Source organism: Musa acuminata, chromosome BXJ2-6 (assembly GCF_036884655.1).
Source record: "Musa acuminata AAA Group cultivar baxijiao chromosome BXJ2-6, Cavendish_Baxijiao_AAA, whole genome shotgun sequence".
NCBI lineage: Eukaryota > Viridiplantae > Streptophyta > Magnoliopsida > Zingiberales > Musaceae > Musa > Musa acuminata.
Window position 1 is genome coordinate 34,044,934 of NC_088343.1, and position 21,696 is coordinate 34,066,629.

The 21,696-nt window shown below is 36.8% G+C and overlaps 2 protein-coding genes across 2 annotated transcripts; one reads left to right on the forward strand and one right to left on the reverse strand.

Annotated features, from left to right (window-relative positions):
- Nucleotides 1-381: 381 nt before the first annotated feature.
- LOC103988976 (uncharacterized) lies at nt 382-3,431 on the forward strand. The gene is made up of 2 exons (XM_065110618.1): nt 382-2,391; nt 3,078-3,431. The coding sequence occupies exon 1, from the start codon at nt 764-766 to the stop codon at nt 2,357-2,359; it is 1,596 nt and encodes a 531-aa protein (XP_064966690.1). The 5' UTR covers nt 382-763; the 3' UTR covers nt 2,360-2,391; nt 3,078-3,431.
- Nucleotides 3,432-4,061: 630 nt separating this feature from the next.
- Nucleotides 4,062-4,752, reverse strand: LOC135613592 (uncharacterized). The gene is made up of 2 exons (XM_065110619.1): nt 4,651-4,752; nt 4,062-4,578 (listed from the first exon to the last, which is right to left on the reverse strand). Exons 1-2 carry the CDS (start codon nt 4,706-4,708, stop codon nt 4,265-4,267), a joined length of 372 nt encoding a protein of 123 aa, XP_064966691.1. The 5' UTR covers nt 4,709-4,752; the 3' UTR covers nt 4,062-4,264.
- Nucleotides 4,753-21,696: the final 16,944 nt, after the last annotated feature.

Here is a 21,696-nt window from a genome sequence, read left to right on the forward strand (position 1 = left end):
ACCCATTTTGGACAAAGATAAAAGCATCATCATCTAAGCATACATTTTTTTATATGAATAATAATTGTTAAGTTTTAAATTCGGGCATTATGCTATGGCATTGGACGAGCACTTCCAAATCTCATTTCATTCCAAAATGAACCTTTTTGTAATTCCAAACATGAAAAGATCTAGAAAAATGAATATCAACTTTCAGCTCGTATCAATTTTATTATCTTAAGTTAAAAAAGTTACAAACAAGCTTAGACACTTCCCTTTTGTGCTCTTTTTGATATGACAAGATGCTATCATCCAAGATGTTGGGTGGTACAGTCTATCATCCTCATCGTAAATAAGAAAATTATATGTATATTAACTAAGTTTATGATGTAGTTCCTCCACACACACTCTCTCTCTCTCTCTCTCCAAAACATGAATCCCAAGATCAGATCCAATTAGATGCCAAAACGGGTAGGATCCGCATGCTAAGTCCGAGCGCAAGTCGTCACCAAAGTCCGAGTTCAAAGCAACCTCTGCTTGTCGTTCCAGAGGACTCTGGAACTTTTCCCAGCCTATCTCGGATTCCGAACCTACTTGATATATCCAAACCCCTATATATATCAACGCTGCCCACCAACGAAGCCTGGGTCGCACTTTTCTCAGAGCCCGCCACTTCACCGTGAGAGATAGTGAGATCCTCCTTCTCAGAAGACCCATCGAGCACCGCCGGCCGCCGAGTGCAGCCTCGTCACCCCCGGGCTTCGAAGTTTTCACCGAGAGAGAGATGGACAGGCCCTTCTTCTTCCCAGAAGGCCAATGGAACACCGCCGGCCGCCGCCGCCGAGAGCAACCCCGTCACCCCGGTGCTTCGACGTTTTCACCGGGAGAGAGAGATATAGACATGGACAGTCCCTTCTTATTCTCAGAAGACCCTTGGATCACCGCCGGTCTCCGCCGAGATCAACCCCGTCACCCCGGTGCTTCGACGTTTTCACCGGGAGAGAGAGATATAGACATGGACAGTCCCTTCTTCTTCTCAGAAGACCCTTGGATCACCGCCGGCCGCCGCCGAGGGCAACCCCGTCAGCCCGTTGCTTCGACGTTTTCACCGAGAGAGACACATATAGACATGGACAGTCCCTTCTTATTCTCAGAAGACCCTTGGATCACCGCCGGCCGCCGCCGAGAGCAACCCCGTCACCCCGGTGCTTCGACGTTTTCACCGATAGAGAGAGAGATAGACATGGACAGGCCCTTCTTCTTCTCAGAAGACCCTGGGAACACCGCCGGCCACCACCGAGAGCAACCCCGTCGCCCCGCAGCTTCGCCGGCGGTGAACGACCCGGTCTTCTCTGTCCCCGTTTGCTTCGGATCAGACGTGGCGGCCGCTGCCAAGAAGCGAGCGACGGCGCTCCCCTCGAAGGCGACGAGGTCGGCCGCGGCCGTCGCTATCCAGAGGGTCCTCCGGGGCCACCTGGTGCGGAAGAACGTGAGGGTCGTCTCCAGGCTCGCGGCGGAGTTGGGCGAGATAGAGCAGATGGTGCGGTCCGGATTGGAGCGGCTGCTTGCGGAGCCAAAGGAGCGGCTGCGGGTGAGCGAGATGCTCATGGCGTTGCTCTTCCGCCTTGATTCCGTCCGCGGTGTCAGGGAGTACCGGAAGAGGGTGATCCGGAGAGTCATCTCGCTCCAGGAGTTCCTAGATTCCGTATTCGGCCAAACCCAAACCCTTGAATCACCAATTCCGGCAGAGACGCACGGAGAGATCCGTGATCGTGATGCCATTTTGGAAGAGGTTGGCGAAATGCCTCAGGATGACAACGCCGAGGAAGAGACGGCTTCTGGCTCCAAAGATGTCTCGGTTCAAGAAAGCGATCCGGACTCTAACCAAGACCCTATCTTGGCCGTCGTCAAACAGGTGTCTGATACATCTGACGAGAGCTTCGAAACCCTAGATTTGACCGACGACCTCAAGAAAGAAGAAGAGAAGGCAGTGATTGAAGACTTTGTTGTACTATCCATGGAAGAAGCCATCGATCCGTCTCAAATGCGATTCGATTCCGCGGCTAACCCGGAGAAAGCTGCCGTCGCTGATTTAATAGAACAAGAGAACAGGGAGGCGGCTGCAGGGATCTCGACAACAATCGCTGAAGCCGAGACAGGGGCAGCGAGGCCGCACATGAGCGAGACGGTGGATGTGCTGAAGAAGGTGATGGCGGAGACGGAGAGGCTGCAGGGCCTGGTGGCGGCGTTGTGTGAGCAGAACACGCAGCAGTGCATGCTGATGACAGATGTGGTGGAGAGGGTCGAGCACTTGGAGCGGGCAGTGCAGACCATGGGTGAGAAGAAGAAGGAGAAGAAGATTGGTGCTGCTAAGTGCTAACCGCGCTCTTGCTTCCTTGGTCGACAACGAAGGTAGCCCGATCAAGCAGTGATTCCTAGTTTAGGTTGTTGTATAGTTTATGGTAGTATGAAATGGTGATTGGTTTTGTTTACCTCTGCTTCTGCGGATTTGATGAACAAAATTCTGCTTAAGAACAATCTTTCGATTTAGTTCTCTGATCCCTAAATCAGATAGATAGATAGAACAGTGGACTTGAGGACATTCCACTGAGGAATAATATAGTTCTACAGATAGTAGGGATGAGATTGTATTCTACTTGTAAGTATGTATAGCAGTTTTGTTATCATTAAGTGGTACAGTAGATTTCTCTTTTGAAACCAACACTAATCAGGAAAACAAAAGATGCCATCCTGCTTGATAAATTGCAATGTGATAAACTGTTCTATATAATATGTCTCGACAATGTTGGTAAGATTCTTCTGCATCTACCACTTATATGCCAACTGCAACTAGTTTGACTTTGATGCCCTGATAATTATGATGTTTAGTTTATTTTTGTCATGTTTTTCAGCATTATATATAGTCTTGGTACGTTGTTGCAAACATCATCAGATGACATGAAATAACAGTCATTTCTATGTTTCTCAGCATCATATATTTTCCCCATGTCAGTCAGTCAGTCACAAACAAAAGTAGAGTATGCATTTTATGCCAAGTTTCTTGTGCCATGACACACAGACTTTCCTTCTTCTTGCAGGCCAACTTCAATAATAGATCTGGAGGTGGGGGGGTCATTGGTTTCAAATGACTGGAGGATGCTGCTGAAAGGATGAGCTACAAACTTAGTTGTCACATTCATAACAAGTTGAGATTATTCAGTCTTAAAAGGGTTTTTATTTTCTTTTTTGTGTTTTGGGTGTGGATGTTGTCAAGCTATTGAAATCCAGACATTATAGTTGCATGAATCCAACTGGTCCACAGCAGCAGTGCTTGTAAGTGATCATCAGTTGCTTGGCCTCCATTGCTATCCAGATTTGAGATAGCAGAGATGTCTAACAACAACTTGGCAGGTTACCTAGTCCGCGTTCTTTAATCCCAAGGTTGTATCATGATGTTGTGGTTAAAGGATCTGAATTCGATTTGTCAAAACATCATAGGACAGACATATTGATGCATAGTTATGCTGAACTCTAAAGCTGGTAGGGTGTGTATCCCATCCCAGCGGCAAATTGTGGGTGGTTGTAATGTCTTATCTTCATAATTCCGAAAAGAAGTTGGTAGTCTTGTCCAAAACTTGCATAACAAGTCTCTTATATTTCTTTGTTCTTAATTCGAGGCAATAGTGCATGAGAGTCAACGAGATAGAGACAGCAAAACAGGGCAAGTCTGCTAGCCTTTAGAATGATGTAAGGCCATTCAAAATGTCTAATTACTTTTGCACAACACTTCCATCTAAGTCACTTTTCATGCTCATTTTGCATTATGGTGGTTGTGCTGAAGAACAGAGATAAAAAAGTGAGTACACAATACGAAACATGTCAATCGGGATTTGGCTTATATCGTTTAGTATTAGATTAGTTTGACACTAAAAATATTAATCTGATAGTGATTTATCAGATTCACTTGAGTTATTTTTTATGATGTTGGCTGTGGGAAAACCTTCCCATCTAATCAATCGCGGCAACACAGTCACAAAATTTGAAGCAAACATCTGGCCTTTTCTAAATGGAGAGCATTAGGGGATCACAAGGTTGGTGCAACTTCTTTTCGTATACTTTGAACTGCTACAAAGAAAGAAGACAATGACACACACCATGAAACCCTAATCTAAAGGAAAGGTTACAACCCAGTTATTCCGACCCCTCCAAACTCATCATCCCCCACGCTGCTTCTATCCACATGCAGCTCAGCTCTTCCCATGGAGCTGCTGCATATATCCACCGATCACCAGCAACCCACCTGGAAGCTCGCGGGGGACATCGTGAAGGCCCGATCCCACGCGTAGCAGAACTTGACGGAAACCGAGCTGGGGATGCCCTTCCCGTCGTTGACGAGATAGCCGGCCCCCTCGCGGCGGAACAGCTTGGGGTCGATCATCATGGAGCTGGCGAAGCCCTCCGACCGCAGGAACACGCTCCTGACGGTGCACCGGCACAGGTTCTTCACCTCCACCTCGAACACCGGGTCGTATCCCACCTTCTTCCCCGTGTTGGTTTGCTGCACCTGAATGCTCGAAAGCTCACACCGCTGGCTCTCCACTGCATCAGTTCCAAGGACATGAATCATTGGGAGATAGATATATAGACAGACAGATAGATAGAGAGGAATACCTGCTACAAAGGAATGGAGGAGGAGGACAGTAGAGAGGAGCTTGAGGACAGAAGCCATTGCAAAAGAAGGCTTTGTTTGAAGAGGATATGAGCCTTCACTTTGCGTGTGTGCCTATATATCTACATATAGACAAAATGAGCTCTGTCAAACATGTGGGCTGCGATTTGGATGGGTTGATGAGTAGGTAGGAGATCATGTGAGGAAGCAAACACCTTTACGATTAGGACAAAGGCATTTGCTTGTTACTTTAATCAGCACCATCTTGAGCCACTTCATGGCGATGTTGGCTGTGGATTGACTCGACTCCCTGTGTGTGTGAGGTAAGTACGACGCATCACCTTCATGTTGACTCAACATGTTACAGTCTTCTTTTACTTCCTAGTAAAAGAAAAGCTCATTCATTCCAATGTGGTTTGACGACAGGAAATTAAGGTTCTTTCAGGAGGATTGGGGTGAATCACTCCCCCATTATTTTCAGCTACAGAAAGATTTGTTTTACTTTATAACACATAACTTATGTCTTCTCTCGACCAATATCCGTGGCAGCGGTGATTGTCATTGAACCCATCATGCTATGATCTCTCGAATTCTCAGAAAGAGTCTCAATTTGGTTGGAAATTCGATTTGTTCAATTTTCCTAACTTTATTATCGTAAACTAACTTGAGTATTAGAGGATTTTTGTCGAGAATATCTTGAAACAAGAGGAACAGATTGGACATCCAACTCGAAACTTTCCTTTGCCGACATGAGCATCGTCATGTAGGATTCCCTTGTCATATGCATGTAGACAATCAAATCGGACATGAGCAGAAGATAGAGTCTTCCAAGATTCCGAGCTATCTATATCTCCTAGAAAGATTTGTTTTGCTTACATCTAAAGCTAAATAATTACAATCTTGTTCTATAAGAGCCATAACGGATTGGCTACTGATGTTTTTTCTTTAGATTTTGGTAGATAAAAGTAGATAAAAGAAATGCTTATCTTTGGTAGAATCATATCCTAGATATGACAGGTCAATTCTCCTTGTTGCAGAATCCAAAGCAATTCCAAGTCAACGTGAAACATTCCAGCAACAAAGCAGGGACCAAGAATATTGTTCCTGGTCCATCTCAACTCTCACTTTATTCTTCCTCACTGTTCCTGAGATTCCCAGCAAATACTATATGGACTTCATGGGTCTTTTCAGTCTTCCATGCTACGCCTGCTCCCACTAAAGATTGACACAAAACACGAGTCGAGAATCTATCGAAGTAGGCTGCAGATTCGAGCTTCAACCATACATCACCCTGAAACAGGAAGTGAACTTTAAGGTGACGAGATGATCAAGGTTCAACGATCACATGAGATGTCATAAGATTTCTAGCAAGGTTTACATTTTCGTGTACCGATAATGTCTCGTATAAAGTTTGGAGCAATATCATACTGATCTTTACTTTAGTTTCAAGAAAAATCTAAAAAATTAATCTTCTGGTCCAATATATAATAGACCGACAAAATACCACTCGTAATCTACCATACCAAACAAACAGTACTCTAAACCTTAATTTCTAATATGATGAAGTCAAGAACCGCCTCTCAACTCAACTCTATCAAATGTATCAACGGCCCAACTATAAGCCATATGTTGATCATGAAGTGACGAAACATTAATCAGCAATAATAAGCTCACAAATCGAGGGAAAAGACATTGCAAATCTGTTGAAAGTACCGCGACTTCATGTCAGCAAAGGATTGAAGAAAGAGCAAGGAAAAAAGGAAGGCTATGGGTTGCCACAAGTGCTTATGAGAAACCGAGCTTCTTTTGTGCAACGCATGGCAAATCCTCTGAGTCAACCAAGGATTACAGCAACAACAGGAAAAAGTGTCGATGGACAGCGCAGCACTTGCATCAGAAAGAATTGAATATAGGCTTCTTTTGTAGCATGCTGGATTGAGGTTTCCGTTAGAATAAAGGAAAGGAGGACTTTTCACTCCATTCATCAGAATATTAAAAGAAAATATACGAAAAAGGATAAGATGCAAAATTAGGATATAATAAATAGAGAGATAAATTGCAGAACGAACCACGAGGAAACTAGCGGATGGAGGAGAATCATTCAAACAGCAATTGCAACGATACAATGTAACCGTTCTTATTAAATATTTTATTTAATAATAATGGAACCGTTCTCATTAAGTTTATCATTTAATTTTTTTATTTATTATATTTATTATATTTTAATTTTTTATTATAGCTATTATTATTAAATATTTAATATCATTAAAATTCTTCGTTATGTTCAAACGTTACAAATATGAATTAATTTTTGAATGTTATGAGTTGACAATAATAAATATTCTTGACAGGAGAATATCTATATAAACGAGAATTTTGGTCCTTGGGCTTAACATCTCTTTGAAGTCTAAATGATTTCCTATATCATATAAAGCGAGAGTTCTGAGTCGAGAAGTGCCAAAGTTCAAGAAGAAATCGTTGTTGAAATTCTTGACAACAATGGCCGGAGATACATTATTTTATTTCTGCATTAGTTTTCTTATGTTTCTAGTATAATAATTTAGAAATATATTTTGGTATCAAAAATCTAATAGTTGGTATCAGAGCCAATTGACCTCTGCGAAAGAGATTTTATTTTTTATACCATGAATATGGCTTTATTTTGGTTTCTTTTTGAAATTTCTTGATTTATTTCATGTTGAAAATTATGAGGATATAATATTTTTAATATTTTTCAGTCAATAAAATGCTCAATTATGTATGCATATTTGGTTATATTAATTCATGCTTATAAGTCAATTTTATATGTCCAAAATATCTAGTGATCCATATAATCTTAATTAATTAAGAATTAGTCATAGCATCATTAATTAATTAAAATTATATATAATTAAAATAAGGATCACATAAGTAATTATACATCATATTGTGGTTGAATATATTCAATATAATAATTATTATCCCATAAGATCTTTTATTATATTTAATATAATTAATCATGATAAAATATCATATTATTTTTATAATTTATCCACAGGGATTATGAATTGAAATATAATTTGATAGTTTTATCATAAAGACCATTTGAATATGTTTGAATTAAAAATTTAGTCCGTAATTTTTATGTCATGAGATCATGTTTCACATTCATAAAACATGTAATTTAAACTATTAAACCTCAAATTTTGACATAAATATGTTTGATTTTATGTAGTTTCTCAAACTGTTAATTTCTTTTATATTCAATGTGATATTCCTGAACTTAGGGATGATAACTATAAGATATAAAAGGAGAGGGTTCTCCTCCATTTAGGATGGATGATATTGATTATGATATTAGAAAGGACGAACCACCTGTAGTCAATAGTACCAGCACTCCAACTGAGGTCACATTATATAAGTGATGGGAGCGATCCATTCAGCTTAGTGTGATGTTTATCAAAACTAAGATAACTGCTGACATACGTGATTCTGTTGACCAGCATAAAAAAGTCCAAAACATATATGATGTTTTTCATTGATTCCCTCTCAAGGTTGTTCTTTGGGCATTGGTTTAAATTGAACCTATCACCTTTCACAATGGGAGCAATAGTTAGTGAATAATCCTTTATCCAAAATCTTTCTAAAAGTTTATTGATATAAGTTTCTTATGATAGACCTAAAATACCTTAAGTTTTATTTCTATGGATCCTAATTCCAATGACATAAGATGCTTCACCCATATCTTTTATGTCAAAATTTTTAAAAATGAATTGTTTCACCTTATGCAACAAACCCTTATCGTTAGTTGCAAGCCAAATATTATCTACGTATAAAACAAGAAAATATATTTTACTTCCATTGACCTTCTAGTATATACATTGAGCTATGAGATTTTTAATAAATCTGAATGAAGAAATCACTTTATCAAATTTAAAATACCATTAGCGGGAGGCTTATTTTAACCCATATATAGATTTCTTAAGCTTACAAACTAAGTGTTTATCAACACTAAACCTTCATATTGTTTCATATAAACCTCTTCCTTTATATCTCCATTAAGAAATATCATTTTTACATATATTTATTGTAACTCAAGATCAAAATGAGCAACCAATGCCGAAATGATACGAAAAGAATCTTTCTTAGATATAGGAGAAAACATCTCTGTATAATCAATTCCCTCTTTTTGAGTAAATTCATTTACAACAAGTCTCGTCTTGTATCTCTCAGTGTTGCCTAACGAATCTTTCTTAGTTTTAAAGACTCGTTTACGGCCAATAGCCTTTGCTTCATTAGGTAACTCTATAAGATCCCAAACTCCATTGCTCTTCATAGAATTTATCTCTACTTTCATGGCATCGTATTGTAAATTTGATTCTTTGCAACTCATGGTCTATGAAAAGGTTTCAAGATCATTTTTGGCTCCAACATTATAGCTAAATTATTATAGATATACAACATAATCATCCAAAATTGCTGATCTTTTATTTCTAGTAGATCTTCTTAATGTTGTACTAATGTTTCATGAAAGAATTTGTGGTTCATCTAGTTGTTCAGGAGCTTGTTGTAATTCCTGAACTACTTGATCTATTAGAATACTATCAGCAACTTGTGAAATCTCAATGATTAGTTGTTCAGCACCAGTTTGTATTTGAGGAGTGCTATGAACTATAATCAATCTATCCATTGATGTGAAAGATTAAGATTCTATATGATCATATGCAGAAACTATATTCCTGAATTGATCGCTCCCACTGATCATGTCATCCTCAAGAAATTTAACATTTCTTGATTCCACAATCCTTGTTGTGCGAGATAGACAATAGAATATGTAACCGTTGAAATTTTTGGCATATGCAATGAAATACCCACTAATAGTCCTCAGGTCCAATTTCTTCTCTTGTGGATTATATATCCTGACCCCAGACGGACATCCTCAAATGCGCATATATTGCAAACTCAATTTCCAACATTTTCATAATACAAATGGTGTATTTAGGACAACCTTGGTTAGAACTCGGTTTAATATATATACAGCCATCTTTAATGCTTCAATCCATAAGAACTTAGGAAGATTGGAGTTGCTAAGTATACTCTGCACCATGTCTAATATGATGGGGATATAAAGCGGAATAACCTTTGTATATGAACAGATACTAGTAGGTTATGATATGCAACGGAATTAAATGAAATCACAATAAAATAGAACACAAAGATATATGTGGAAAACCCCTCCAACGTGAAGGGTAAAAACCACGGGGCAAACTATAGATAATCTACTATGAGAATAATGAATATACAAATCTCAATCTCTTGCCCTAAACCCTAGCAACAATCTTGAGAGAACAACTGAGATAAGAACACTACTAGATGATTGAGAATAGTCTCTTTGCGTTGTCTTTGTTTTCTTCCTTTTCTTTCTCTTGTTTTTCTATCTTTTTCTTCTCCTCTTTGCTGCTGCGAAGATCACCACGTTGCTACCCTTTTCTACCCAAAAAATGCAGCCACCTCCGTGTCAAAACGTAGCCACCACACCCCCCTTATATTGATCTAGGGTTAGGTCAAAGGGGTGTGGATTCTAGGCTGATAAAGCCCACCATGGGCTGAACCCACTTTGGGTTGTCAGCCCAATAACCTCTCCCTTTAGCCCATAAGGGAGGCTATCCCATGACTCCTCAATATGAAGCCATGCCGACCAGCTGTCGGCATATCTCTTGCCTTTCTTTTGGTAAAGTTTTTGTCAACATGTCTGCTCCGTTGTCATCTGTGTGAATTTTCTAGAGCTGCAACTGCTTCTCTTTTTACTCACTTTTAACTACTTCCTGGTAACTCTCTGGTTCACCTGCATCAGTAAGCACCACATACTCATTTGTAGAGTACCTTCTGGAAGGTTGACGTTGTCTAGATCTTCTCAACTGAGGTTCTGCGGGAAGTTGCTCTCCAACTTCTTCTTGCTCAACATGTCCTGCAGGTAGATCAACATCAGACTCTACACTATCTTCCTACACATCTCCCCCATCACCCTGATATACTGGAGGAGTAATTGGGTCACAATCTGCTAATCCTTCTGTAGAAGTATTGGCTAGTGCCTTCTTTTTCAAATCTTCAAAAGTTTGATCCTCAAAGAAGACTATGTCTCTGCTTTTAAACACCTTCTGCTTTTATAGATCTCAAAGCCTGTAACCAAAATAATCATGTGAGTAGCCAAGAAAAATACATTCTTTAGACTTACCATCCAGCTTGGACCTCTCATTGTTTGGAATATGTGCAAATGCACGACAACCAAACACTCTCAAATGCCTGTAGGAAACATCTTTCCCTGACCATACATGCTCTGCAACATCACCATCTAGGGCTATACATAGTGATAAGTTGATCACATCGACTGTAGTCCTCAAAGCCTCATCCCAAAATCTTTTGGGTAGCTTGGCCTGTGAAAGCATACATATGATTTTTTCCATGATGGTGCAGTTCATCCTTTCTGTAATTACATTATGCTGAGGTATACCAAGAACTGTCATCTCATGTTGGATTCCATGTGACATACAATAATCATTAAATAATCCTGTATACTCACTACCATTATCTGATCTTATGCATTTCAGTTGTCCTTCTGTCTCCCTTTCAACCCTGTCATGAAACTCTTTGAAAACATTAATAACCTGATCTTTAGTCTTCAAAGTATTGGCCCAAACTTTCCTGGAAATATCATCTATAAAAGTGACAAAATAAAATGCACCACTTATACCAAGAACATCAACAGATCTACCAAGAGTTTTTGTCCTCAAAGGACCACATACATCTGTATAAACACGGTCTGAGACATGCATTTTTCTAGACAAAGCAGGACTAGTAAATGAAACTCTATGTTGTTTACCAGCCAAATAATCAATACAAGGGTTCAGATGTATACTTCTGAGGTCTGGCAATACCTCTCTCTTGGAAAGAGCTTGCAGCCCCTTCTCGCTCATGTGTCACAGTCGCCTATGCCACAACTCCATGCTGAAGTCTTTTTCTGTAGCATTTAACTGCTCATCATAAGCTTTAGCCTGCAACCTGTACAAAGTATGACATTTCTTTCCATTGGCTATAACAAGAGAACCTTTACTGAGCTTCCATTGCTCTCTATGAAATCTGCTATTATAGTCTTCATCATCTAGCCTTCCAACTGAAATTAAATTCAGCCTCAAGTCAACCACATGCCTCACTTCCTTAAGTACCAACTTGCAGCCAAGGTTAGTCTTTAAATAGATATCACCCATGCCTATGATGTCTGTTGTGCTATAGTTGTCCATCTTGACAACACCAAAATTTTCAGACCTATATGTAGCAAAAAACTCCCTCCGTGGTGTATAATGATAAGAAGCACTTGTGTCAATCACCCACTCAAGATCCTGACACACACAAGAAAAAATATCATTAGAAGGAGATAAAATCAAATAATCACCACCCTGCACTGTAATTGTGATATTATCTTTTGACTCTATAGACTACATTTCTTTTTCCTTTTTCTTGCTCTTCTTAAGTTGCTTATATTGATTTTTGTAATATCCTTTCTCACCATAGTTATAGTAAATAATATCTTTTCTCAATCTTAACTTACTTCTACCCATGCGTGAACTGCTTTTAGACTTTGACTTTCCTCTATTCTCTGAGATAAGTGCGTGTGAATCATTCTGAGATGTTGCTGAACTCTTTCTTCTCAACTCCTCATTCAATAAACTACTTGTTACTTGCCTTATAGTGATAATACCATCTGACACAGAATTACTGAGGGAAACCACCAATGTCTCCAAACTTTCTGGTAATGAACTGAGAAGTAACAATGCTTGCAACTCATTATCAAGAGACATTTTCATAGTGGATGACTGGTTAGTAATACTTTGCGTTTCATTCAAATGCTTAGCAATAGAAGCACCCTCTCTATATTTTAGGTTCACAAGTTTTCTGATAAAAAAAGCTTTGTTGTCAGCTGTTTTTCTTTCATAGAGACTTTTCAACTTTTTCCAAAGAGAATATGTAGAAATTTTAGTAGAAACATGGTGAAAGACACTATCATCTAGCCACTATCGAATAAACCCAACTATTTTTCAATCTAACCTCTTCCACTCATCATTTGTCATAGTTGTGGGTTTTGCACTATCCCTCTGCAAATGTCTATACAAATCTTTGCAATATAAGAGATCTTCCATTCTTGGTTTCCATATCATCTAATTGTTTCCATTTAAACTAATCATGCGAGAAACATTACTAGCCTCCATGTTCAAATACAAAAATTAAATCACCAAAACCCTTGCTCTAATACCAGTTGATGGGGATATAAAGCGGAATAACCTTTGTATATGAACAGATATTAACAGGCCATGATATGTAGCGGAATTAAATGAAATCATAATCAAATAGAACACCAAGATATACGTGGAAAACCCCTCCAATGTGAAGGGTAAAAATCACGAGGCAAACTAGAGATAATCCACTATAAGAATAATGAATATATAAATCTCAATCGCTTGCCCTAAACCCTAGTAACAATCATAAGAGAACAATTGAGATGAGAACACTACTAGATGATTAAGAACAGTCTCTCTGCGTTATCCTTGTTTTCTTCCCTTTCTTTCTCTTGTTTTTCTGTCTTTTTCTTCTCCTCTTTGCTGCTGCGAAGATCACCATATTACTATCCTTTTTTACCCAAAAAACGTAGCCACCTCCATGTCAAAACATAGCCACCTCCATGTGGGCTGTGGGCTGATAAAGCCCACCATGGGCTGAACCTACTTTGGGCTGTCAGCCCAACATAATAATGTTTGGTTTCTTATTTCTGTAACACCATTCTGGTTTGGAGAATTAGAAATAGTGTTTTGGGCAACAATCCTATGTTCTTAAACAAACTTAACAAAAGGACTAGGTGCTTATCCATTTTCAGTATATCTACCATAAAATTCTTCATCTCTATTTGATCTCACAATTTTAATTTGCTTACCATATTGGTTCTCAACTTCAACCTTAAAGATTTTGAAGGCATCCAATACTTTATTTTTGTTATGAAGTAAATAGATATACATATATTGTGAGTAACCAACTATAAAGGAGATGGAAAATTTCTAACCATATGTGTCCAGAATAACATATGTCAGTATGAATGATCTCTAATATGTATGAACTCCTATTAGCACCCTTTTTGGACTTGTTGGTCTGCTTTCCCTTAATACAGTTCACACAAGTCTTAAAATTAGTAAAATCAAGAGTACTAAGTATCCCATTATTGACTAATCTCTTAATTCTCTATATGTCATAATCTCCGGTGTCATAACATATATGAGTCCTCAATAATATTACACCTTTCACTGCCAACGCAAATATACATTAAACTTTGAGTGTCATCATTTTGTAAGAAAATATAATAAAGACCATCAAATAAAATATCTTTCCTAACATAATTAGATTTATATAATAAACGAAATGATGTATCTTGAAAATTAAATAAATATCCAACTGGTACGAGTCTAGAAACAAAAATTAAGTTTCATGAGAAACTTGGTACATAAAAGATCCTTTCCAATTTTAAAACAAAATCATTACTTAAAGTTAAAATGCATATTTCAATTGCCTTTACATGTGAGCTCATCTTATTAACTAATAATATGTTTTGCTCACTTCCTTCGGTTTTGCATACCCTGTAAAGAGTTTACAATATAGATTGTTGATCCAGAGTTAATCCACTAGGTGTTAATATTAACATTAACCATATTAGATTCATAACACACAAACGAGGTTGGTTTACCTTTCCTTTCGAGCCATTGTTAGAATTTCATACATTTCTGCTTCGTGAGTCCCTTCCTTATACAAAAAAAAATACTTTGCTTCTTTCTTGATATCAGTTTGGGGTGGTATTTTACCTTTTCCCTATTGATGAACTTTCTGATTGACTTAATTTTTGTCAGTTTTATTCTTCCCATAAGTGGTTACCACCAATGCAGTCTCACCCAATTCTATCACTAGCCTCTCTTCTTCTTGAACATACATAGTCATTAATTCATTGATTGACCATTTATCCTTATATGTGTTATATGAAATCTTAAAAGTCCTGTATTGATGTGGAAGGGTGTTCAAAATATAGTACACTAGGAAGGATTCTAATATATTAACCTCAAGTTTCTTAAGTTGAGTCGTAATATCTTGCATTTGCATTATATTCTTACGCACACCATTTATGTCGGTGAGTTTGAGGGATGAAAACTTTATTATTATGGTACTTGCTAGTGCCTTTTCCGAAGTAACGAATTGCTCATGATAGCTTGTAGCAAGTCTTGGACCTTCTTATGCTGGTCAATAGAACCACGTATGCGAGCAGTTATCTTAGTCTTGATAAATATCACGCTGAGCTGATTAGATCGCTCTCATCGCTCATATAACACAACCTCAATTGGAGTGCTCGTATTAGTGGCTATAGGTGGTTCATCGTTCCTAATAGCATAATCAATATCTATCCACCCTAAATGGAGGAGAATCCACTCTTTCCATATCTTATAGTTATCACCCCTAAATTCAGAAATGTCACATTGAATATCAGAGAAATTAACAGTTTGAGAAATTATATAAAACCAAACATGTTTATGTCAAAATTTGATATTTAATAGTTTAAATTGTATGTTTTACTAATGTGAAACATGTCAAAAGATGAATTTCATGACATAAAAATTGCTTGTGGACTAAAATTTTAATTCAAATGGTCTTTATGATAAAATTATCAAATTATATTCTAATTCATAATCCCTGTGGGTAAATTATGAAAATATTCTAATATTTTATCCAAATTAATTATATGAATATAATAAAATATCCTATGGGATAATAATTATTATATTAAATATAATCAATCATAATATTATGTCTAATTATTTATGTGATCCTTATTTTAACTTTATATATAATTTTAATTAATTAAGAATGTTGTGGCTAATTTCTAGTTAATTAAGATTAGATGAGTTACTAGACATTTTAAACATATAAAATTGACTCATAGCCATAAATTAATATAACCAAATATTTATACATAATATGAGCATTTTAGTGACTAAAAATATTAAAAATATTATATTCTCATGATTTTCAATATGAAATATATCAATAAGTTTAAAAATAAAAATAAAATCAAGTCATATTTATGGTATAAAAAATAAAAATTCTTTCATATCAAGGTAAAGGTTAATGGCTCTAATATCAACCATTAGAAATTTTAATACCAGTTATGTTTCTAAATCATTATAATAAAAACATAAAAAAACTAATGCGGAAATGAAAATTAGGTACCCGACCATTGTTGTCAAGAATTTTAACAACGATTTCTTTTTATATTTTGACATTTCTCGACTCAGAACTTTCACTTTAGGTTGTAGGAAATCATTTAGACTTGAGAGAGATATATAATCCAGGGACCAAAACTCTCGACATTCTCCTAACAAGAATATTTATTATTATCAACTTTGTAATGTTCAAGAATTAATTTAAATTTAAAACGTTTGAATTATAATAAAATTTTTTAATGATATTAAATAAAATATTTAATAATAACGGTTATATTTAGAATAAAAAATAAAATATTTAAATCATAATAAATAAAAAAAATTAATGATAATGAATGATGAACTTAATGAGAATGGTTACAGGACTAACCAAGGTCATTAAATAAATGTTGGAAGGCAAAGAGTTTGGAAACGAAAAAGTAGATATTCTTGGTCATTCCGAGTTTGGGTTTAGAAGAATACCATCTTCTTAATTCATCCTCGAGGGTTTGACATGATTCTTTAATGCTTTTTGGAGTAAACCCTCCTTCTAGCATCAAACTAGTATAATAAATTCTAATTATCCAACACATGGCTTTGGTTTGAAGCTAACCAAGCTTGGCTTCCGAGTCCATTTGACGCTTAGGTGTTAAATCTTATGGGGATTCAATACCTTATAAAAAACTATATTAAGGGCATACTTGACAAACACTTCAATGTTTAAGTTAGTATGAATTTAGGAGATTTAATTAAGTATCAAATTTAATGTGTTCAACTAGATTTTCTCAGAGTTTGCACTTGAGAAATATTTTTATATCATGATGGGCAACTATTAGGTTGAGACTGTCATAAACGTTGAGAATGTTTACATACATCATTTAGTCATCAATGGACTATAAGATCGTACATTAAATCATTGGAGATCTTTGTCGAGTCATCTTCCACAACAACACTACACAAGGCCAAGTTAGCATTCTCATCGGGGCCACATCATCGAACTCATGGGATTGAGTCTCATTTAATGTATCAACCAGGCGAGTGTAATATTTTGACAGCGGCCTATATATCATACCCTCATATTATATTTAAAGTTTTGTTATGTGGAAGAAAAAATACTTTTAGATTTTTGAATTCTCTATAACAGATATAAAAAAACTGAAAAAATATATATATTCAGAATATATATATATATATATATATATATAATAAGATAAATGCTTAATTAATAAATGCTTGAACTACTAGACCATACCCAAGGATGAATTCAGCCAAACGTTCTCATAGTGTCCACCACTGCATTTGGAACTTCTTTTAATTCGTGCCTTTTCTTTTCTGCAAGCGGACGATATGATGCCCCCTCAGAGACAACCGAAACAAAAATTTGCCTACATTCACAACCAGATTCAATGATCATATTCTGCAATTAGGAACTTTCAGGGCCTCACATGGCATATGGCAAGATGAGCGTCTTCATGTATTATTAGATCTTTGCTTTTTCTATTGAAATGCATGATAATGCAACGCTGATGATGGCTAATGTTTGCTATGATCACACAAATTTGCAATGCTCATAGTCAGACATTGTGTTTTCAGAACAAGTATTCAATAAGCCTTTTTTTTTTTTTTCTGTTTATGGTGCATGAAAAGTTACAATAATGATCACTTAGAAAGTAAGAAAATGATGGGTTACATACATGTGGGAAAATGAATGCAGAAATTGTTGAATCCTACTTCCGTTATGAAGACTGCACTATTGGAATCAAAAATGGAAAAGAAAGAAAAAATGAATTTGTGAGGACATGAAATAGGAGGAGGGGGAAGAAAAAGTTCCACAGTTTTCAGAGCGTGGAATTCAAGAACCAGTTCTCATCTTAAAATGGCATTCATCAATACATACATGATCACCATACAGAACCAAGAAACAATAACATAGCTATATTATGCATATGCTAATCTGTGGGGTCCAGCCGGGCTTGGATAATTGGGCTTATTGAGTCCAAATCAGTAAATGAAAAAAATTAAAAATATGAGAGAGAAGGGAGGAAAATAGATCTGCGGCCTGCGGAGGAGAGAGAAAGATTAAGTTTATGAGTTTTCTGTTTAACGATCTGTAGCCAAACGTTATCAGTTTTGGTCCAAATTTTATGTGGAGAATCTTTGCAGCAAACTCTACAATCCTAATGGTGTTAATCTGCAGTTTACCCTCTCTAAGGTACTTTCCTATGATATCCATTTTGTGAGATCTAGAATTCTCTTTTGAGGAGATCCATCCTATGTGATCCTATGTGATGAAGATATGCTATTCTTGAGCCAAGATCTATGATCTTGATGTTATTCTCATCCTCTAGTTATTCTAGAGAAGATCTATTGTAAACCTGTTATCATTACTATTGATAGTGGAAGTTTGAGGTGGACTACGGTCCCGTGGTTTTTCCCACATTGGGTTTTCCACGTTAAAAGATTTGGTCTCACTGTGTGGTTGATTTTTGCTCTATTTTTTATGCTATGCTGGTTGATATTTTCATTTGGATATCAAGTTGGTATTTTGATACACAAAGAGGGAAAAGAATATTCCGTTTTAACAGGTTTCTTCCCAATAAGTGGTATCAGAGCATCCGGTTGTTTGGTGTTAGTTTTCTTGTGTGATTAAAATGGAGCAGTCAGATGGTATGATTAAATTGAACTCATCAAATTATTCCACTTGGAGGCGTCTGATGGAAGATTTGCTCTATTGCAAAGATTTGTATAAGCCTATTAAGGTTAAAGATAAACCTTCTACTATGGACGATGAAGAATGGGAAGTTCAACATAGAAAAGTTATTGCCTATATTAGAAGATGGATGGATATAAACTTGCATGAGTATATTTCAGATGAAACCAGAGCTGATGTTGTTTGGCAAAGGTTAGAAAACCTCTTTGCGAAAAAGATAGTGGGAAATAGAATTTCTCTCCTCAGAAGGCTTGTAAATTTGAAGTATAACGATGGTGGTAACATTGTTGAGCACATAAGCCTATTTCAGAGTCTTGCAAATAAGTTGGTTGCTATGAAAATGAATATAGATGATGAGATACAAGGATTATTACTTCTCAGCTCTTTACCAGAAAGTTGGGAAACGTATATGGTGACTATTTATAACTCCACGCCAGAGGGGACTCTAACTATAGATATGATTAAAGATAGTTTGCTAAATGAAGATGCCAGAAGGAAAGAACAGGGTGAATCTTCTTTTGGTGCATTTGTTACTGAAAAACAAGAAAGACGTGGAAGAAGTTATAGCAGAAATCCATATAGATATATAGGAAGATCTAAGTCTAGAAGAGATATCAAATGTTTTCACTGTAACAAGCCAGGTCACATGAAGAAAGAGTATAGGTTTTGGAAACGAGAACAGAATGAAATGAAAAAAATGAGAAAGAGACCAATACAATTTGTTGCTGAAGGTAATATCACTATTGTCTGTGATGAAGGTTGTGTTAGCCTTGTAGCTCAGGATAGTAATTAGGTAATTGACTTTGGTGCTTCATTTCATGTCACTTCTCATGGTGATTTCTTTAGATCTTACACTGCTGGTGATTTTGGTAATGTTAGAATGGGAAACAGTGGTACATCTAAGATTATGGGTATTGGAGATATTTGCTTGAAGATCAGTATTGGGAGCAAATTAATACTCAAAGATGTAAGGCATGTTTTAGATATTCGTCTTAACTTGATATCTACAGGCAGACTTGATGATGAGGGCTTTGCACATTATTTTGGTGAAAGTAAATGGAAACTCACTAAAGGTTCTCTGATTGTAGCAAAAGGAAAGAAGATTAACTCTTTTTATATCATGGAAGCTAAGCTACACAAAGGAGAGATTAATGCAATTCGAAAAGGTGAAAGTATAGATCTTTAGCATAAGAGGCTTGGATATATCAGCGAGAAGGGACTTCAAACTCTTGCTAGAAAGCAGTTCTTACCAGAGTTGCAAGTTACATCTCTTAAATCTTGTGATCATTGCTTAGTTGGAAAAACACATAGAGTTGCATTTCAGACATATCCATCATCTAGAAGATCGGATGTTATTGATTTAGTTCATACTGATGTTTGTACTATGCAAACTAGAACTCTTGGAGGTGCTCTTTATTTTGTTACTTTTATTGATGACCATTCTAGAAAAGAGTGGGCTTTTGCTTTGAAATCTAAAGACCAGGTACTCGATTCTTTCAAGGAGTTTCATGTTAGTGTTGAAAGAGAAACTGGTAAAAAGCTAAAGTGTATTCGATCAGATAATGGTGGCGAGTACAAGGGTCCTTTTGAGAATTATTGTTGGTTCCATGGTATCAAGCTTGAGAAAACAGTTCCTAAAACTCCTTAGTAGAATGGTGTGGCAGAAAGGATGAACAGAACCATTAAAGAAAGGATTAGGTGTATACTTTCCCACGCCAAGCTACCAAAGTCATTTTGGGGGGAGGCTATGAGAACTACAGTTGACCTGATAAATCTTTCTCCATCAGTTCCTCTGCAAGGTGATGTTCCAGAGAGAGTATGGAGAGAAAAAGATATATCTTATAATTATTTGAGAGTCTTTGGGTGTAAAGCATTTGTTCATATTCCCAAAGATGAAAGGTCAAAGCTTGATAGTAAAGCAAAAGCATGTATCTTCTTGGGATATGGTCATGAAGAGTTTGGGTACAGATTATGGGATCTAGTGAACAAGAAGACTATTAGAAGCAGAGATGTTGTGTTTCTTGAAGACAAATTGTTTGATGATGGTGATAATATTGAGAAGCCAAAAACCTCTGTTTATAGTCCTTGGAGTTTGGGTCCAATTCCTTCACCTGTAGTTCATGATGATCATGGGGGAGATGAACAAGAAGATCATGGTGAGAATGTAAGTGATGATACACCTATAGTTGATGATGCTGAACCAACTGAACAGGCATCTCCACCACCAGTTGAGATTTCATTGAGAAGATCCACTAGAGAGCGACAACCATCTACCAGATATCCTCCACATGAGTATGTTATACTTACTGACGGGAGAGAGCCAGAAACTTACCAAGAAGTTATTCTACATAAGAATAAGAGTGAGTGGGTTAAAGCCATGCAAGAAGAGATGAGATCCTTGCTTGAGAACCATACCTATGACTTGGTAAGATTGTCTAAAGAGAAGAAAGCTCTCAAGAATAAGTGGATTTACAAATTGAAGACTGAAAGCAATAGCTCACAATAGAGATACAAGGCACGACTAGTTGTGAAAGGATTCAGTCAGAAGAAAGGTATTGACTTTGAAGAAATATTTTCTCCAGTTGTGAAAATGTCTTCTATCTGAGTTGTTCTTGGTTTGGCTGCCCACTTGAATTTAGAAGTTGAACAACTTGATGTGAAAACAGCATTTCTTCATGGTGACTTAGAAGAAGAAATTTACATGGAGCAACCAGAAGGTTTCAAAGTCAAGGGAAAAGAAAATCTGGTATGTAAGCTTAAGAAAAGCTTATATGGACTCAAACAGGCACCTAGACAGTGGTACAAGAAGTTTGATTCTTTTATGATGAGCCAAGGGTATGATAGAACCACATCTGATCATTGTGTGTTTATGAAGAAATTTTCAGATAATGATTTTATTATTTTACTGCTATATATTGATGATATGTTGATTGTTGGCCATGATGTTGGAAAAATTGAAAAGCTTAAAAGAGAGCTAAGTAAGTCTTTTGCCATGAAAGACTTGGGATCGGTGAAACAAATACTTGGCATGAAGATTCTTCGTGATAGGAAGAAAAAGAAGATTTGACTATCTT